A 19866-nucleotide genomic window follows, 5' to 3' on the forward strand; every position below is an offset into this window, starting at 1 on the left:
GAAGAGAGATGATCCCACCTACTTTGTACTACACTGAGTATAGCAAGATCGATTCAGATAATTTATAAACTTCTGATTGTGATGATGCCTTGAGAAAGAGAAACAATTAAAACACCTTTAGCTCTGACAAGAATCATATATTTCCATCTTTGATTACAAAATGTGTCATACACTCATGTGTCACACAAAAAAATTAAATACTAATAAACATCTTTGAACACTTCATGAGGGAAAAAAGTGTCCTTTTCACATTAAAATCTTTATATGAGAGCTGATGTTTCATAGTTTAAAGTTTAAAGTACTTACTCAGTGAAGGCTGTGCAATATTGAAGGGGCAAGATGGAGGAAAAGAAAGAGGGAGAAAACGCAAAAACATCTTTTAAAAATTCTGAGGAAATGATTCTATGTACAGTGGCATTTAATGTGAGAAATTTCACCCACACAAATCCTAAATTGTGCTTTTGAATTTTTTTTTAAAAAGCATCTTTGTTCTGCACCTTTCTGAAGGTATTTCCAGCTTGATTGAAGTACCTCTCTGACTTTGTGCCTAGGTTATGAATACTCTTATTACATATAATAATCTCACAGCCATTCTCCTTTCAAATAAAGAACACATTATTTTACATGTCATGTCTATAGAGTAACCACTTTTGTTTAAACAAATGTACCCAACCTTCCAAATGTAGGAGAACATGATCTTCTTGGAGACCTTTATTCTTCTTCCAAGAATGCAGCCACTTCTCAAAAAATTTTTTGAATTCTTTAGAATCATCTTCGGTTAGTCAAAAGCTACATAGGATATCCAAGTTGGTTACTTTATAGACCTCTCATATACATATATATGCATTACTCACCTGATTCAATCAACTTGACTTCAAATTACATTTGGTTGCATCCAAAAATCAAATTTACCTCCAAAGCAAAGATTTTTCTATCATGAAAATTATTTTTTAAGAATGTGGACGCTTTCTCTGAGCAGCACTCCTAAATCATTAGAAACAAAAGTAGCAGGTTAGAATAAAGTTAAAGACTCAAAGCTTCCAAGGCAGATAATATTGGGAGTCCAAGGGGGGACATTAATTTCTAAGTATAATTCTGGAATACTTTTTCAAAAAGCCACGTTTCTTTATGTTCATACTTCTATTTGGGCCTCAAATGGTTGAATTTTATAGTAATAAACCACCTTTTCAAAATCCTAAAATGGTTTTAAGTAGGATATTAATTAAAATTTCCCATAAAGATTATAAGGGTGGGGGGGGGGAGGAAACGCACCAAAGTAAGGATAAGAATTTATACTCCTAACTTAAGCACCCAAAGCATGTGTTAGAGGTGCAAGTTCTAGAAATCTGAAGTTCTGTGGAATGCTGGTGATTTAGAGGGGACTTCAAGCAATTTTTAAGGTCTCCATTCTTTCCTGGAACTACATATTTGAACAAATACCACTTGCATTTAATAATTGTTTGTTTGTTTCACAGTGTGAGTCCTGTAATATTAGCTATTCAGTAATTGTGAATTTTATTTTTGTCACTTTTGGCACTTACAGTTCACAATGCTTGGTTGTGTGGTTTAAGATTGTTTTAATTTCTGCATTTTACATTCCTTTGGGCACTTCTGAAGGAAGGGAAATTGTGTATGTTTTTGGGGGGAAGTGGTAAGCCTTCCTCTCTGTCTCTTTTAGTTTCGTTTTAGGAAATACACGATTCTTCCCGGAATCCTGTGTTTTAAACGAAGTGGGTGAAAATTTGCCTTCACAAGCTGTGCAGCCCAACCCTTCTTAGAGACTGGTATCCCCGGGTACAGATTTAGGCTGTTTGGCCGCTGCTGTCACAGCCTCTGGTGGCCCCTCTCGGCAGAAAAGCACAACAGGATTTTTGCGAGCCCACATGGCCACATCCCCTCCCATAGCGCTGGTCGGCTTGGAAGAGGACGTCCGGCTGCAGGCCCCCAGGCGGTTGGTACAGCGATTTCGAAGGCGATTACGGCTTCTGGCCTGCAGAGCCCGGCCCTGGTTGGGCAGGAAAGCGTCCACATTCCTAGTCCGGTAGCCCTCTTCTCGGCTGCGTCCTAGGAGCATCGAAATGTTGGGGTTGCGAATGGCGTAGATGACAGGGTTGATGGCCCCATTGGCCCAGGTCAGCCAGACGGCCACCACGTTGAGGAACGAGGGGGCCTGCGTGGCCTGGGCCTGCCGGGCCGCGGCCAGCAGCACCAGGAAGCAGTAGGGCCCCCAGCAGCAGATGACGAAGACAATCATGATGAGCACAGTGGTGGCGGTGCGCACGTCGCTGAAGAAGCGCAGCACGCGCGCGTAAGTGGTCAGGGGCCGCACCCGCAGGTCGGACAGGCGCACGGTCTTGCAGATGTGGTAGTGGCAGAAGCACATGAGCAGGAAGGGCAGCAGGTAGCAGGCCACCACCAACCCCACGCTGTAGGCCGCGCCCAGCTGCGCTGGGTCTGGGGACGTCCGGTACAGGCAACCGTGGAAGCTCTGCGCCGCCGGGGGCCCCTGGGGCGCGCGGAACAGCTCCCAGGGCAAGGAGAAGCCCAGGGCGGCCAGCCAGGCGCCCGCCAGCAGCTGCAGCGCGCGGCGGCGCCCTATCTTCTCCCGGGGCGGCCGCACGATGGCGCAGTAGCGGTCCAGCGAGATGAGGGCCACGCTGAGGGTGGACACGATGCCGAAGCACGAGCTGAAGAAGCGGCTGGAGGCGCAGAAACCGCGCCAGGGTCCCGCGGCGGCGGCGGCGGCGGGCGCCGGGCCTCCGGGAGGCGTAAAGAGGTCCAGGAAGGCGGCGGGCAGGCAGAGCAGCGCCGTGAGCAGATCCGACAGGGACAGGGACAGGATGAAGGCGTTGGTGACGGTGCGGAGCTGCCTGTGCTTCACGATCACCCCCATCACGGCGCAGTTGCCCAGGCTAGACAGCAGGAAGATGAGCAAGAGGACGAGCGCCTGGGCCGCCACTGCCGCCCCGTGCGACAACAGCGGCGCCGCCTCGGGGCCCAGCGGCAGCCTCCCCGCTGCCCCCGGCGCCCCGCGCCCGCCAAGGCCGCCGCCAGCCGGGATGCCAGTGCTGTCGCCCCCGCTCCCGTCGCTCTGGTTCCCCAGCGCCGCGGCCGCCGTGGTGCTGAAGGAGAGCACGGCCGCCGCCGTCGCCGCGGAGGAAGTCCCGCCAGGCGTGCCGGCCGCGGAGGGGGCGCCGGGGTGTGGGCTGCCAGACAAGGCCGTGCTCACCACCGGGCGGACGGGCTGCGGCGGCGGCGGCTGCTCCTCCATGGGGCCCCGCGGCGGCTGCAGGTCTGCTCATGCCGCAAGCCCGAGGTGGCTCGGGGCCGGGGCTAGAGGCATCTGCCCGGAATGGGGCTCGGCCGGAGGGGTGGCAGTTGCCCCGGACCCTGCGGAGCCCTTGACGTGCGTTCCAGGCGTTGCCGAGGGAACCGTGTGTTTACGCAGCAACGCGGGGCGGGACGCCAGCCAAGTACCTTCCGAAAAGCCGGCCCAGGACCTCACCTCTCCCGGAGGTTACCCAGCCACGGGGCTGGGGGGCTGGGCTCCAGAGAGTGCCAGGTCGACCTCCTCAGGGACCACTGCTGGCCAAATAAATCTGGACAGGCCCTCATCTAGGTGACCAAATTCAACAAGGGTTCACTCTCAAGCTCTCCTGTTAGATACAAATGTCCTATAGGGAGGCCTGGGGTGGGGAGTGGGGCTGCTTTGCTTCTTGTGGGTGTTTCTGGCATTTATAGGTAGGAAAGGAATCTAGAACCTGAAGTGGAAAATGACCCAAATCCGGAGATCTTAAACTTGAGGAGGCAGAGAATTTTAAGCAAGTTGTCCTCAACCTTGAGGGTGCAACAGAATCACCTAGAAGGTGTGTTTAAACACAAGTAACTGGGCCCAACGCCAGAGGTTCAGATTCAGTAGGTCTGGGGTCCTATCCCTGAATCTGCATTTCTAACAAGATGCTGGGTGGTGATGATGTTGCTGGTCCAAGGACCACAGCTGGAGAACCACTGATGTTGTGAACTTATTAAAATGCAGATTTACTGTCTGACTCCCAGGATTACTGAGGGTGGCCCCATGAATCTAAACCCCATAGGTGATTCTGATATAGGTGCTCTGAGGCACTAGGATATGGATCTTGGAGAAAGGATGTCATGTTGTTTTCAGGGACCTCAGGACCATAACTGGCTCACACGTGTCAGGGGAGATGGGAAAGTGATTGGTTCCTTGCCCTGCGGGCAGCCTTCACCAGTTCTCTGGAATGTGGTATGCTTTGAGTCTAAGGTGCTGCTAGCCAGGCAGTCACCACAGATGCTGCTCCAGATTTCTGGCAGAGAGATGCAGGAATGGGAAGGGCTTGCCTGCCCAGGCTGCATCTCAAGTTTTGGGGCATGGCCTCTAATTGGGGGTGGGAAGTGGAGGGTGAGGGGGGTGATAAACACTCAAGTTCTCTAAAGCAGTGTTTGCAAAGTGTGAACCCCAGACCAGCAGCATCAGCATGACCTGGGAACTTGTTAGAAATGCAGATTCCCAGGTCCCACCCCAAATCTACTGAATCTGAAACTCCAGGGGTGAGGCCCAGCCACATGCCCTGCAAGTGATTCCAATGCACACTTGAGAAACATGATCTAAAAAATGGCTAGTATACCCTCAGGTCTTAGAATCAATGATATTAGTGTTTCGGGTGCTTAGTTCAGTGAGGAAAAATACCCTGCTGGAAACTTACAGTATAAATAGAAGTTCATTTAAGTGGTAAACTGAGACTGGGTTTCTCAGTCTCAGTATTATTGGCACTTTGAACCAGATAATTCTTTGTTGTGAAGACTACCTGATGCATTGCCGGATGTTTAGCAGTATCCCTAGCCTCTATGCACAAGACGCTAGTAGTAACAACTAAAAATGTCTTCAGACATTGCCAAATGTCCCAGGGTAGAGGTGGGTGGGGGGGTAAACCTCAGCTGATAACAACTGAATTAAGACAAAAGTATATAACAGATTAATTTAGCAAATCTCTATGCTAGGTTTTCAGAAACAACAAAGATAAAGATCCCAGACCAAAGAACCTGCAGTTTTAGGCAAACACAAATATATTACAATGTCATAAACGTTGTTTAAAAATATGACTGTAAGAAGAGTATCTGGCAACTGGGAGACCAGTTAAGAAAAGGCATTGTAATGAAATGCCGGGGAGAAATGAAGGAGTCTGAACTAAGGCATTTACAGTGAGGAAGGAGAAGAGATTTTAAGGAGGTAGTATATGGATTAGGGTTGGTGGATATAAGCAATACAAACAGTGAGCTCACCGTCTCATTTAAGCAAAAGAGGAATTTACTGGAAGGATAGGGGAAGTCCGAAAGGATAGTTTAATAACCAGCCCCAAGAACAAGAGAAGTCAGGGCAGCTCTGCAGGCAGAGACAGCAGAAACAAATTGAAGGTGATCTCTTTGGAGCTTTATTGGAATAGGTGTGCTTTAACCATTTTTCAGACCTTATGTCATTTCCCTCAAGATCCCAGGTCCTGGAGGAGAGAGTCTGATTGGAAAGCTAGGGAGCAGAAAAAATTAAGAAGCAGATAACGGGAAAAAAGCAAGGCAGGTTAAGTTATATATTTAACAAGGCATATTTGGCCAACTGAGAAATCAGCTATCTTTTGTTTTGGGTTTTGTTTTGTTTTTCAGAAAAGAAGGTAAGGTAATTTTCTCAGCCCCTTCTCAGAAAACTTGCTATAATAATGAGATCAGCTCTATTCTTTACCTCCAGATAGGGAGCTAAAAGGCTTCCTGTGTATCTCAGAACTAAAAGGAGAAGCTGCCAGGTAGGGGAGACTCACCTAGAATGCCTGGGCCCGAAACGGTAATTCAAATGGATCGGTTACAACTGCGGTCCTCCTACCAGCAGCAGCAGCATCAGCTGGGAGCTTGTCAGAAACGCTCCACCCCAGGCCTGATAAATGAGAGCCTGCATCCTAAGATCCCCGGGTAATTCACACCTACGCTGAAGTATGAGAAGCGCTGTCCTAAGGAGGGATGGTATGGAATTTATGGAATATGAAGGTTGAAGAGGAGGGTGCCCCAACTCTTACAGAGTCTTAGAGCAAAAAGCATTACAAGTTCATGGTGAAGAGGAGATGGACCTGGGCCCACATGGTTGCAGCTGAGAGTGGGTACTAATGGGGACTGGGAACTAATCTATGGCCTGGAGAATCTCTGAGCTGCTCTGTGTCCGAGCTCTGCACTAAGGGAGTAGAGGTTCCTGCTCTAAAATGTACCACACTTGCCTGCAAGAAGCAAGCAGCAGTGGCCATCATGGATTCCTTGAGTGACCAGTAAATCTGGTTGTTTGATCAAACAGTTTCCAGTGAGTAACAAGATCAAAGCCAGACTGCAGTAATTGAATAGCAAATGGAAGATGAGAAAATGTACCCAATGAGCAGACAGTGAGGAATCTAGGAGCTTGAATTGACTACGAAGGGAAGGAAATAGGGGTGAGAGATGGCAGGCTGAAGAGGGAAGGCAGACCAAGGGTGTTTCATTTTATTTATGATACTTGATAATTCCTTAGAGGAAGGAACCAGGGAGGGGAAGCAGGCTGCTTGAGAGAGGTTAAGTGATGAGGCAAGAGCCTTTGCAAGGATGGGAAGGGATAGATGTGAGCAGTATTTAGGAGAACAAACAGGGCTTTGTGACTGATGAGACGCATGGAGGTGAGAGTAGCAGGAGTTAATTCCCTTGTGGCTTTGACTCCACAGGAGACACAGTGAGGTACAGAAGGTATTCATAGTGTTGCAAGGGTTTGGCTCTGATCTGGACTAGAATTTAGGAAGATTGGGGCAGTATCTATTTCTCAGTGCTCAAGAAATAGACCGTTTTTGTTTAAGTACTATATCCCAGAACAAGTTCTGGCTGTCCGATCTTAGAAGTAGAGGAAGTGTTAGCAGGAAAATACTAGACTTGGAGTCACAAGCCCTAGATTTACAGCCACAAATATTACCTGACAAGAGTTTTAACACGTGTGACTTGCATTTCTCTCATTTTTATGAGTGAGATTAAAAACAGTGCCATAGCATGGGTGGGGCAGAGCGAGGGGTCTGCCCAGGCACAGGTGATCAGGGATGCACTGTCTGTAGTGAAATTTAAAACAATAAGAAAACTAAATGTCAGTCTATATTTTTATTACTGCCATGTGCTGACAATTCTAAAGAAGGTCAGTGACACAACAGTCCCCACCCTTGGCAGCCACGGGATAACAGTACAAACTTCATAGTGTGCTTCGTTAGAGCAGGGGATGTGTGCCTGCGCACGACAAAACGCTATAAAATGTGACTTTTAAACAATGCATGTGTCTTTTTTTTTTTCACTTGATGTGACTTGTGAAATTTGGAGAGAAAACAGTCACTCTGTTTCTATTAAAAATAAAAAAGTACAGCAAATCTCCCTATTCTGTAGAAAATTTCTTGGTCACTGTAAGGATAGCGTTACTTTTTTGGAGGTAAGTGATTTCTTTACCACAGAATTTAATAGATAGTGGAAAACATTAGCTTTTGTGCAATTAATAGAGAAATCAAGAACATTACCTTTATAGGCTTCAATTTGGTCAGGAAGTTCAATCAGAGACCTAATAACTGGGTCTATAGGGACTTGCTGGATGACACAGCCAGTTGACATTAATTAATTCAGTGTCTGTAGGCTCAGGAAAAGAGATACTATTACTTCCCTCAAAAAAAGAGTCTCCTAATTATTGAATCACATATTGACTAATTTTTAATACTTCATTTTATAATGACTGATAATGCTCAAATTTTAACAGGCTCACAGACAATTAACTAGCAAGAATGCCAATAGTTAACACCTCTCTCATGTTTTAAATCTACCTGGTAGAGATGCAGTTGGTACAGATGAGACTCGCCTTGCTGTAGTGATTCACTGATTGACTCCTAGTGTGTAGCTGTATTTCAGTAATGCAACAAACAACCCCTCTTATAAAGAGCCCTGAGATATATTAAAAGCCAGATCCTTGGTCATCTCTCATGAGCTGATAAGACTTCAGTTACCTGGCTGCAGGAGCAGGGCTTGGCAGTGCTGAGGGCATCCAGGCAGCAGCTGTAACAACTTCTACCCAAAGCAGCTGCCCACCCCAGGCCTTCCCAGGTGATGGATGCTAAGTGCTGAGGACTTAATAATAATCCATGTCCCTTGCATCCTGCTTAGAGAGAGGGCATTATTTTAGTCAAAAAAACAGAAGACTAAAACAATACGCCTGTAAGACCCATGGTTGTGAGGGCTGTAATTCAAACTGTTATTCAAAGAGCATTTAAAACAAAATACTACAGTAATTACCATGGAGTAATATTTTTAAAGTAACAAGAACTAAGATTTTAATTTTACCTGATGTGTTCATAATTAGAAAAGTATTCTGCACTTTGGGGATTTTTGTATTCTATAAGTGATATTTATCCCAAGATACATGTGCAGATATGAGGAATAACAACTTTCTACCTAGCCATGTTGTACTATTTTAGAAAGAAAGGAAGTTGACTTACATGTACAGTTTGGATATAGTTTTCCACATAAATCAGAGAAAAATTACTTATGATAATTTCTTTAACATGAAAGGCCTAGAAGTCACTTAAGAAGAAACCCATCCTTCAATGGGTCATCATCTTCTACTGTGAAACTCGCTGTCCCCGTGTAATGGGCTTCTCCAGATACTTCCACTATAACAGCTTTAAATTCGCCACATTTTGCTTCCTGAAAAGAGAAGATGAAAGGAGAATATCAAAATACTGCACTCATACTGTAACTAGCCTAAAGGTTGTATTCTCAATTTATCATTTTAAAGAAAACCCAAGAGTTAACTGTATAGGCAATGTGAGGTTTTTAAGGAGAGTGATGTGACTGGATTTGTGTTTTGGATGAGTTTAGCTGTGAAGTGGGGGAAAAATCTGGAGAGGAGATGAGCAACCCAGAAACCTGGTAAGAGGTAATCTTAATTCATCAGTTGAGTCTAGTGACACGATGGTAGTTTTTAGTGAGAATAGAGAACAAAATACAGAGACATTTTGGAGGGAGAACTGATAGATTTGGGGACTGATGTCTGTGGGAGGTGAGGATAGTGATGTATTAAATATGACCACAGTTTCTAGCCTGGAAGTGAAACTGGCACCACCATTAACCAAGATGGAAAATAAGACAGGAAGAACACATTTAGGAAGGAAGGAAGAGATTTTTAACATGCTGTTTGAGATATCTCTGGGACAGTCATCTTGAGATGCGTTTGGTGGGCAGTGCTGGACTCAGGAGAGAGGCACAGGGTAAGCGTGGCAGGGCGGGAGGCGTGGGGGTCTTCATCAGCGGGTGGCTCAGAGCTGAGTTCACTCTCAAGTGGGTGGGACTGCCCCCTGGGTCAAACTGCTGATGAGATGAGAGGAAGCTAAAGATAAAATGTTGGGGACCCTTACATGGAAGGACAAGGAAAGACACTAAAGAAGATAGCTTCAGAGCGCCTGGAAGAGCCCAGACAGAAAGGGAAGGAGTGTGGTGCATGTGAAGTTATTCTGGCAAATATAATTAGTAACTATAAAGGAAATAAACTTCAAATCTTAACTACAGTGTATCTTTCTTTTCTTTTTTTTTTAAATGAGAATAACAATCTCAAGGTAAAATGTCAATGTTAGATTAGGGTACAGTAATTTCATTATATTTTTATAAAGCTGCTACAATATAGAGCCTCACTGAAAACTAAGGATGATAAAATATGGTGCTTAGCAGTGTAGGTAGGGTCTGCTCAGAGAGACCCACCCACCTGGCTCTGTTACTCACTGTTGACCTTTGGCAAATTAACTAAACTTTAATTCTCCATTTTATCATTTGTTAAAAAAGGATGATAACAGTACTGACCTCATAGGATTCTTATGAGAATTAAATGAGATGGTATATAAACAGTGCTGAGCTTGGAAACTGACACATAGTGAAGCACCCAAGAAATGTTGTTGATTATTATTTTATCTTGAATCTCAGACCTGAAGACAATGTTTTCCAAATCCTTGCATATAACATAAATGGTTTGGTATCCCATAAGATCACTGTATTATATAGGAATCCCTAACTTAAAGAAAATTCAATATTCAGAAAAACCAAACTTTAAAAACAGCTGTTTTAGGATATAAAAGTCTTTATTAGGATAAATCTTTGCTATATTAAAAAAAACTCTTTGTGAGTAGATTCATTTACTAAATGGAAATGAATCATCTTGTAGTAGATTTCACTTACTACTATGAGTAAATTCATTAATTAGCTCCATTAGCCTATTTAAAATTTGATTCCATTACAAAAATTCTACTTTCCACAAATTTTTAGGGCTCTCACATCCTATTTTATAAAATGGAACATTCCTACAGAACAAAAAAAAAATCCAAAAGCTAATTTAATGGTTCTCAAACATTTTGGTCTCAGGATGCTTTTATACCCTAAGATTTGAGGACCTCATCCACCATTACCCTGATACCAAAACCAGACAAAGACACTACAAAAAAAAAAAAAAAGAAAGAAAGAAAGAAAATTACAGGCCAATATCTTTGATGAATATAGATGCAAAAATCCTCAACAAAATATTAGCAAACTAAATCCAACACTACATAAAAACGATCATACACAATGATCAAGTTGCAAATCAATCAACATGATACACCACATTAATGAAAGATAAAAACCACATGATCATCTCAATAGATGTATTGAGCATTTCACAAAATTCAATATCCATTCATGATTAAAAACTCTCATCAAAGTGGGTATAGTGGGAACATATTTCAACCTAATAAGGGCCATTTACAACAAACCCACAGCCAATACAATACTCAGTGGTGAAAAGCTGAGAGCCTTCCTGCTAAATTCAGAAACTAGACAACAGTACCCACTCACGCCACTGCTACTTAACACAGTATTGGAAGTCCTAGTCTTAGCAATCAGGTAAGAAAAAGAAATAAATAGTATCCAAATTGGAAAGGAAAAGGTAAAACTGTCACTATTTGCAGATGAAATGATACTCTGTATAGAGAACCCCAAAATCTCAACCCTAAAACTATTAGAATAAATTAATCCAGGAAGGTTGCAGGATACAAGATTAATGTACAGAAATCTGTCGTGTTTCTATACAGTAATAATGAAATATCAGAAGGATAGAGTAAAAACCAATCCTGTTTAAAATTGCATCAAAAAATACCTACGAATAAACTTAAGCAAGGAAGCGAAAGACTTATATGCTGAAAACTATAAAACATCGATGAAGGAGACTGAATATGACTCAAAGGAATGAGAAGATATTCCATGCTTTTAGATTGGAGGAATCCATATTATTAAAATGTCCATACTACCCAAAGCAAAGTACAGATTTAATGCAACCCCTATCAAAATACCCAGGCCATTTTTCACAGAGCTAGAACAAATAATCCTAAAATTTATATGGAACTACAAAAGACCCTGAATTGCCAAAGCAATCCTGAGAAAAAAAGAACAAAGCTGGAGGTATAACCCTCCCAGACTTCAGATCACACTACAAAGCTACAGTAAGCAAAACAGCATAGTATTGTCACAAAAACAGACACATAGATCAATGTAACACAATAGAAAGCCCAGAAATAAACTCACACACCTATAGTCCATTAACCTACAACAAAGGCAGCAAGAATATACAATACAGAAAAGACAGTCTCTTCAACAAGCAGTGGTACAATAGCCAAGACATGGAAGGAAACTAAATGTCCACTGACAGATGACTGAATAAAGAAGCTGTGGTATATATATACAATAGAATACTACTCAGCCATAAAAAGGAATGAAATAATACCATTTGCCGCAATGTGGACAGAGCTAGAGAATATTATACCTAGTGAAATAAGTCAGACAGAGAAACACAAATACTATGTGATATCACTTATTTGTGTAATTTAAAAAACAATACAAATAAATGTATATGCAAAACAGAAACAGACTCACAGATATAGAAAACAAAGTTGTGGTTACCAAAGGGGATGGGGGTAGGGACAAATTAGGGTATGGAATTAACATATACAAACTACTATACATGAAACAGATAAGCAACAAGGATATGCTGTATAGTACAGGGAATTATACCCAACATCTTGTAATAATCTATAATGGAATATATAATCTGCAAAAATCCTGAATCACTATGCTATACATCTGAAACTAATACAATATTGTAAATCAACTATACTTCAATTAAAAAACAAATATTTCAGGACCTCAAAGAGTTTTTGTTTATTTGGGTTATATCAATTAATATTTTGCTATATTGGGAATTAAAGATATTTGTCCATTAATTCATTTAAAAATAATAAAGCCATTACATGTTCACATAAACAAATTTTTGTGAAAATAACTACATCTGTCAAAACAAAAGAATTTGATGAGAAATACGGCATTGTCTTGTATTTTTACAAACCTCCTTAATGTCTGGCTTCAAAAAGGTAGCTAGATTCTCAAATCTGCTTCTGCAGTCAATCGGTTGGGATATCACATGTCACATAGCCCCTGGGGAACTCCACTTTCCATTAGTGCAAGAATGGAGGTGAAAAGCAAGTAACGTCTCAGTATTATTATGAATACAGCTTTGACCTTGTGGACTCATGGATAGGAACCCCAAGGTCCTTTCCACACTTTGAGAACAAATACCCTAGCTGAACAGAAGTTTTTACAGGCCTGTCTTAAAATTTTCTTCTAAGAGCTAAGTGAAGAAACTTATCTAACGCCCAACTTAGGTCTCTGCCGTCTCAAAAGTAACACATGTACAAAGGAGAAGCAAAGGGGGCCACTCACCCTCACAGCCTTTCCCGTGAATACTGAGCCGGTTGCACTGCTTCTGAAGGCTCTGGTCTGGGTCAGTTCTAGAAGCCCTTTGTGATACTGTAAGGCAACTCGGGCCGTCACTCCCGAGCCGGTAGGACTTCTGTCAACCTGTTTCCGAAGAAATGAAGGTAAGAGTGTTCACAGTGTTCTAGTTCCACAGCACCTGGCTTTTGTGCACAAAAATTCCAGTTGTAATACCTGCTCATCTGCAAACACACAGATGTTGGTGGTTGGTTCCTCACTATAAGCATCTTTTCCATCTGTTAATATAGTTCCGTATAGAAAGGCAAGGTCTTCACTGTCAGGATGATTAATTTTAAACTGTAAATAAAATAATTATCAACCACATGTAAAGTAAATATTTTGATTCAAATTTATCTTTTAAATAATGTATAAAGGGCACTCTTAGATATAATTTTTCCCTCTTTATCATTTAAAACATATCTTTTTGGTCACGGCACTAAACACTAGAAATTATATCTTTGTCTAGATGAATAAAGATAATTTTATTGGAAGTTATGATTCTTACACTTAGAGTCCTTTCTAAGGAAGCTGTCTTGCACAGAGCCTTCTCTAAACAGTCCTAGTTTATACACACACACACCCCCCTAAACACACACACTCTCTGAAGCACTGACTCCAGCATTGACCTCAGGATGGTCAATCCACAGCCTGCTCAAACAGGAAGAGCTAAGGCAATCCTATTCTCACTCAGGAATTTGAAGGGGATAAGGCTGAAAAATTGAGCAATGAGTGTCTAGAACTGAAATTAATACCACTGACAGATGCCAAGGACTGTCAGAGGCCATGAGCAAGCAAACATAAGGATGCAGAAGCTATTAGGTAAGAAAAACAACTGGATGGGGAAAAAGATTTATTGTAAAGGATGAAGTCAGTAACATAAAAAGCAGCAGGTACACACAGAGAAGCAGGCATGGGCAGGGAGCCTAAGTCACGCCTGAGGTAAAGCCTGGTCAGCCCCAAGCGCACACTGCTTCCTGCTCTTCTCCGGAGGTCTGGTTGGTTAACTTCTCTCGGATTTCTATAACGTCTGCTAGCCTAACCCAGTATAATATAATCTTACTTCCACGTGTACCCCCACAGTTAGTGCATTCCACCACCACATTACCTGAAGCAGCTGAATAGATCTGGAGTCTTAAAATCCAAAGAGCAAAAGAGACCGGCATATTGGATCTTTGTTCTCTGTCCTCTTAAAGCCCCTACCTATGCCCCACCTCCCACCTCCACAACAACACCAGCACCACATCGCACTGTGCACAGGGAGGCTTCTCCACTAGACTGAGCTCCCGGAAGGTGGTGGGATTTGTTCTTCCTCTGGGTCTCTGGCATCTAGCACAGTGTCTGACATACAATAAGTTCTAGGTAAGTGTTTGTTAAAGGAATGAAGGAATAAAGATGAATTTACATTATACTTACTAAATGCACCTTCCCGCCCCCAAATGGCCTTTGCCTAAATCTTCATCAGCCATATGAATGGTCAGCAATTCCCAAAGTAGTCGGACTAACTGCTTCAACGCTAACAGAACTTCTCATTTTTCTCCCTCAAAGCCCACCCCTTGCCACCTTGGTGAGAAGTTCGAGTTTAAAGAGAAGTTCAAAATCTCTTGATTTTATTAAAAATAAGTTTAAATTATTTTGTGTCAAATTGTTAACTCAAACAGTTAGCTGTCTGGAACAGAAAATTGATGTAAATTCAGAGTTTCAGAAATTACTATGATAAAATAATTCTCCATATTGGTATTAACAGTCCTGGAAAAAAATAATAATTTAGAACTGGGATATAGTATACATTTTAATTTTGTTATTTAAGTTATAAATTATGCTAAACTAAAGTGTCAGATGTGTTAAATAGACCCATAAATAATTATTAGTATAAGTGCATTAGATTCTCTTTCCTGTTATTTTTTTACTTAGAATGATAATTAAATTCTCATATGCTAAAATATTCAAATACTGTATGAGTTTTATTTATAGGTCTCCACTAGGTAAAATGGCAGACCTATGCTAGAAATGAAAGAATATTCTAGACCTATCTACACTGATTTTATCACAATAATTTTCCCAAGCCAAACTAGAGTTACTTGAGTAGTTATTTAAGTAACTTCTTAGCGATACAGAAAAAATTCACTAACTAGGAATTAATATTCTCTGTGAAATAAGAAAAAGTCTGATCTGATTTAATGAAATCTATTTTGTAAGCTACATTTTACATTCATTATTTTCAGGTTTTGCAGAGTGACCACATATAGCAAAGCATTTTGAATTAGTGGAATGCTATATATTTTCTGTATATTTAAATAACCACAGATTATAGCAGTACATATGTATTATTCAAGTTAATAATAGTTATCATTTATTACTATGGCTAGGCACTCTTCTAAGTCCTTTACATATATTGACTTATTCTTACAACACTCTGAGAAGCAGGTGTTTCCTAATTTCCATTTACAGACAGGAAAACTGAGGCACAGGAGGTTATGTAGCTTGTTCAAGGTTACGAAAGTTACAAGTGGCAATGCTACAACTCCCAGATAACGCTGCTTCAGAGCCTAAGATCATAACCCGTACCGTATTCTTAGTACTACTACTAGTTTGAATACGCATTTAGTTTTCTGTATATGTGTCATTTATATTCCCTCCAGGCGCAGAGGATGGCGTCTGTTATGACAGCAGCGTTTGTACTGACCTGGGCTTTCACTGCCTCTGTCACTGCACTTGCTGCATCCACAAGGTCTCTTGTCTTTGCAGAACCAATATCAAGCCCTAACTTTTCAGCACTAACAAATGCATAAAATGTGCCACCGTATGCAACATCCACCATCACCTTTCCATGACCAGGAACATCCACCAGGAGATCTAAAAAAGATGTGTTTGAAAATAAGTTTGTTTTTAGTATTTTAGCAATAAAATTCACAGAATTTTTAATATGTGTGTATCTGGGAGATAGGGGATGGGGTGGGGGTATTTTTTCCTATCATAAAAACGAAGGAAGGAAAAATCCATTTTCAAAATAAGCATGCATCAGGTAAGCAGTAACAGATCTTTGCTAAGTGCCTCTTTCTATTTTTAACTTGAAGTTTCCATAAGTTTTAGAATATCTGAATGCCATGTTTTTCCTAAATCATACATACATATTTTGTTAATTATTCTGAGGGTCTTTTCTAGAAAACATCCTAGAGGCCAAGAGAGGGAAAACTTTGGGACATGAACGTGTGAAAACTGAGGGAAAAGGTCGGTCCCCTCTCATACTGCTGGGACTGGTTTAAAACAGTGAGGACTTTGGATCCTGTTCACAAATTAGTGTTCTTCAGCTGTAACATCAAAACAAAATGAAAAAAGGAGATTTCTCTATATAAGTTTTATATACTTATTTATTTGGATATTTTCATCTCATGAAAGCCTGCTGCAGACAAATACTCAGAATAAAACCACTGTAGAATCTCTGGCCTTTACAGTATCATTTTGCATTAGGCTTTTTATTTGAGTATTTTAAGTCTCCAACATACCCAAAGTTTCACCTGAAGTGCAGTTGTTTGAAATCCTGAATTTGTATTTCCAAAGGAACGGGGCTGGGTGATATTTTGGGACATTAAAACTGCTTCACCCCTTCTCGTATTTTCTTCTCTTCCTCCTCCCCAACTCAAGGGTGCTTGGGGAACCCTGCCTCCGGAAGAGGCAGACAGCGGGGAGAAAGCAAGCCTGCTTTTGCTTTCTGGAAACCTAAGATATCAGGGGAAAGACATTTGTTGGCAAAGGAGTGTCCTAAAGGGAGAATATATCTCCCAGTCAACTGAGGAATTTCCTCTGGATGAGAAAGGAGGCTGAAAGTCTCGAGTGCAGAGGACTGTGTTGACTTTCCCACAGCATGATGAGGAGGCTGTGGGGTGTGACAGAGCTGGCAACATGGGGGAGGCAGGGGATGGGGCACACACCAGATGGACAGGAGCAGATGCTGCTTTGCTGGTTAACTGTGCAAGCTGAGGACCAAGACTCTGGCACTCTGAAGAAATCTTTGCTCACACGTGTATCAGGAAAGGGGAAGGATGAGGCCAACTCAATCAATAGGGCAGAGAAAGGTCTCAAATTCAGAAATTAAGCTGTGAAAAATAGTTCTTGTATCTCTGAGTTTGCACAGTCACACAAAGATACCAATATGCTCTCAGTTACCGGGTGGCCCACAGAACCCTCCTAACACACGATGGGTCAAAACAGAGTAAGTTTATCATCAACAGAGTAAAACATGCCTGTGGAACATAACAGCAAGGATGAATCAAAAATGTCTTTATCTTGGTGTTGATACAACATGAAAAGCAGCTTAAGGAAAGAAGGCTGAGGAAGTAGATGGAAACGAGGGACCACTGGAATGTGGAAAGCTAAGCCAAGTGTGGCTTTGGAGTCCTCATGTGTAAAATGGAATTACTGTTTCACTCTTAAAAGGGTTGTTTTGAGAATTCCATGTGATAATGTGTAGGGAATGCTTGGCACAGATTAGGAATGCAATAAATGTTACTATTAAAGCCAAAAGTTTAACTTCCCTAGGAAATAGGGCTCTTAAGAGGACCAGGTACTTACATCTGCTAATCAGTGTATTATTCTCTTAATTTCATTTATTTACTCATTCAACAAATATTGACTGCCTACTGCTCCAGCACTTAAATACAGTGAACAAAACTAAAGAGAGCTTTCATTTTAGCTGGGTGGAGTGGAGGTGAACTCCACAGTCCTAAGGTGGGGACTGTTGTCATCCTCATTTTATAGATGCCACTGAGGCATGAGTCCCTTCTACAAGGTCACTGAGCAGGGAGGGGCAGAGCTGTGATCCTGAACAACCAGTCTGCCTTTTATGTAATATTCAAAGTAGAAAATTTAAAGATTTTGTCTTCTTAATGACTCAAAGTGACCATCAATGCCCACTGATTACTGTATGGTCACACTGTGATGCTTTCAGGAACTACTGTGCTTGTGGGGTTGGCTGCCCCTGCCCTAACCAACCCCAAACTAGGATGTAAGTAGTTGGTAATCTTGCTGCCAGCTGTCATTTCCCACACAATCTAGAGTGTTTGATCTGCTGCTGGGGTGGCCTAGGGAGAAATCAGGTAGCTAAGCTAGTTAACAGGTTTTTTTAGATGCAATCCTAAACATAAATTCCTGCTCCTTCAAGTGCCCTCCCAAACCAGATGTGACACTATTCTTCCTGGGAAACTGGCATCAGTTTTCCCAGTGGCATGCTTTATCAACTTGTGTGTTTCAGCTGCCTGAGGTTGGTCTGAGACTCTCAAACACCTGAGCTATTACTGCATCATTCATAACATTCATAATCAGGCTAATCTGGAACCCAAATCCACCAGGAGGATCAAGATCAAATTAATAGAATAATTTGCATGGTTTGAAGACTTTATTGAAAAGGGGTGATAATCCTATTCCTGGGGTAACTAAATTAGCTCCCAGCTCACTTCCAGTCAGACTACTAAAGCATCCTCACCAACAGAATTTAGCATTAATAGAATTTGTAAGAATATCCCTCTTTGTAAGGATTATAGTTATAGACACTCTATTTTACATAACATACAGACCCTGTACTAGAGAACCCACCAAAACCTTTTAAAGGCTCTGCACTCCTAAAGAATTCTAACTAGCAACCTTATATATTCTGCAGTCTGTTTCCAGTAAAAATTTTTTAAAACTTCCTAAGTACCTTGCATACTCTCATTAAATCCTCACAAAAAACTCAATGAGATAACAAATGAAGACATAAAAGGCACAGAGAAGTTGTTATTTGACTAAGGTTCCATAGCTTTAAGAGGTTGTTAGGATTTGGACTAAGGCACTGTCCTTGTTCTTAAAGAATAGGAGCAGCAACATCCGTATCTTCTCGATTTGTATATAAATTGCTTAGTTTATTTTCACTTAATTCTTCCCCCAAGAAGTGGGGAAGACATTTTTAACAGACGAGTTCTAGTAACTTGTTTACTAACTTGTAATAATATGTCTAACAAGTGTATTCTGAGCCAGCCGGGAACCCCGGTACATTGGCTGTTCTTTGCACTTTCCTTGACCCTAGCAGAACCTGCTTTATCCAACTGTGAAATCTCTAGGAATGTCTGATGAGTGGGGAATGAGGCGCTGAGTAAGGGAAATACGGAATTCTATACTCCTCAAAGCTCTTCCCAAGCCAAAGGCAGACAGATCTGCAGGATCATCAAACCTGCACGCACCGCACAAATCCGCAAGGCTAAGATGCTAACACAAATTTGCAGTTGTTTAGAATTACCTTCTTATTGACTGCAAAAGCTTGTGGGACAGGTTAGTTGCGTTGCTTGGGTTCCAGCCCAGAGAGCAGTGTAATTAGTTGGGTCCCGGGCTGCAGGGCTGGAAGGGTCCTGCCGATTACCTGTGGCCAGCGCAAAGGCCGGGACGCTGTGGAAGCGTACTGGGCCGCGGCTGCGGCCTCCCTCGCACTCCACGAAGGCGGCCACCAGCCCGCACGGGCAGTGGATGTTGACGAGGGCTTCGTGGGCGTCGGGCAGAGGCGCCGGCACCAGCCCGAAGTCGAGCGCGAAGCGGCCCAGCGCCAGCACCGCGTGGCCACACATGGAGCTGTAGCCCTCGTTGTGCAGGAACAGGACGCCCAGGTGCGCGTCCGGCAGCTCGCTGGGGACCAGCACGGCCCCGTACATGTCCCGGTGCCCTCGAGGCTCAAACATGAGTCGTTGCCGCACGTGGTCAAGGTGCTGGCGCATGTAGCGCCGCTTGGCCAGCAGCGTGGGGCCGGCCACCTCCGGACACCCCGCCACCACGATGCGCAGGGGCTCGCCGCCCGTGTGCATGTCCACCACCAACAGTGCCGGCGTCCCCGGGTCGTGCGGAGGCAGTCGGGGCACCGCCAGCATGTTCTCCATTGTCTGCGTCCGAGAACTCAACCACCCTGACGTCGCGCGCGCCTCAAGGCTCGGGCGCACCAGAGGGGCAGGTCCCGGGCTG

The 19866-nt window shown here is 42.8% G+C and overlaps 2 protein-coding genes and 1 long non-coding RNA gene across 3 annotated transcripts in view; all 3 read right to left on the reverse strand.

Annotated features, from left to right (window-relative positions):
- LOC116153555 (uncharacterized) overlaps positions 1-1234 on the reverse strand; it is an 82531-nt gene extending 81297 nt beyond the window's left edge. The window contains exon 1 of the long non-coding RNA XR_010380988.1: positions 855-1234. This is a non-coding gene — a long non-coding RNA (uncharacterized LOC116153555). The remainder of the gene's footprint in view (positions 1-854) is intronic.
- Positions 1235-1258: 24 nt separating this feature from the next.
- On the reverse strand, positions 1259-4607 carry GPR135 (G protein-coupled receptor 135). Its single transcript, XM_064485991.1, has one exon. The coding sequence runs from the start codon at positions 3269-3271 to the stop codon at positions 1775-1777; it is 1497 nt and encodes a 498-aa protein (XP_064342061.1). The 5' UTR covers positions 3272-4607; the 3' UTR covers positions 1259-1774.
- A 2545-nt stretch (positions 4608-7152) lies between these two features.
- L3HYPDH (trans-L-3-hydroxyproline dehydratase) lies at positions 7153-19863 on the reverse strand. Its single transcript, XM_010976692.3, has 5 exons — positions 19277-19863; positions 15572-15741; positions 13063-13185; positions 12835-12972; positions 7153-8745 (listed from the first exon to the last, which is right to left on the reverse strand). The coding sequence occupies exons 1-5, from the start codon at positions 19782-19784 to the stop codon at positions 8620-8622; spliced, it is 1065 nt and encodes a 354-aa protein (XP_010974994.2). The 5' UTR covers positions 19785-19863; the 3' UTR covers positions 7153-8619.
- Positions 19864-19866: the final 3 nt, after the last annotated feature.

This window comes from Camelus dromedarius, chromosome 5 (assembly GCF_036321535.1).
Source record: "Camelus dromedarius isolate mCamDro1 chromosome 5, mCamDro1.pat, whole genome shotgun sequence".
In the NCBI taxonomy this organism is placed as follows: Eukaryota; Metazoa; Chordata; class Mammalia; order Artiodactyla; family Camelidae; genus Camelus; species Camelus dromedarius.

Bases quoted from the DNA above. Each gene is read 5' to 3' on its own strand.
- L3HYPDH (XM_010976692.3), bottom strand. From the start codon at position 19,784: ATGGAGAACATGCTGGCGGTGCCCCGACTGCCTCCGCACGACCCGGGG. The intron at 12,973-13,062 runs GTATTACAACTG...CTTCGGAAACAG, and splicing joins GTGTGTTTGCAGATGAGCAG to GTTGACAGAAGTCCTACCGG. The intron at 8,746-12,834 runs GTGAGTGGCCCC...TTCTCTTTTCAG, and splicing joins TCACGGGAAAGGCTGTGAGG to GAAGCAAAATGTGGCGAATT.
- GPR135 (XM_064485991.1), bottom strand. From the start codon at position 3,271: ATGGAGGAGCAGCCGCCGCCGCCGCAGCCCGTCCGCCCGGTGGTGAGC.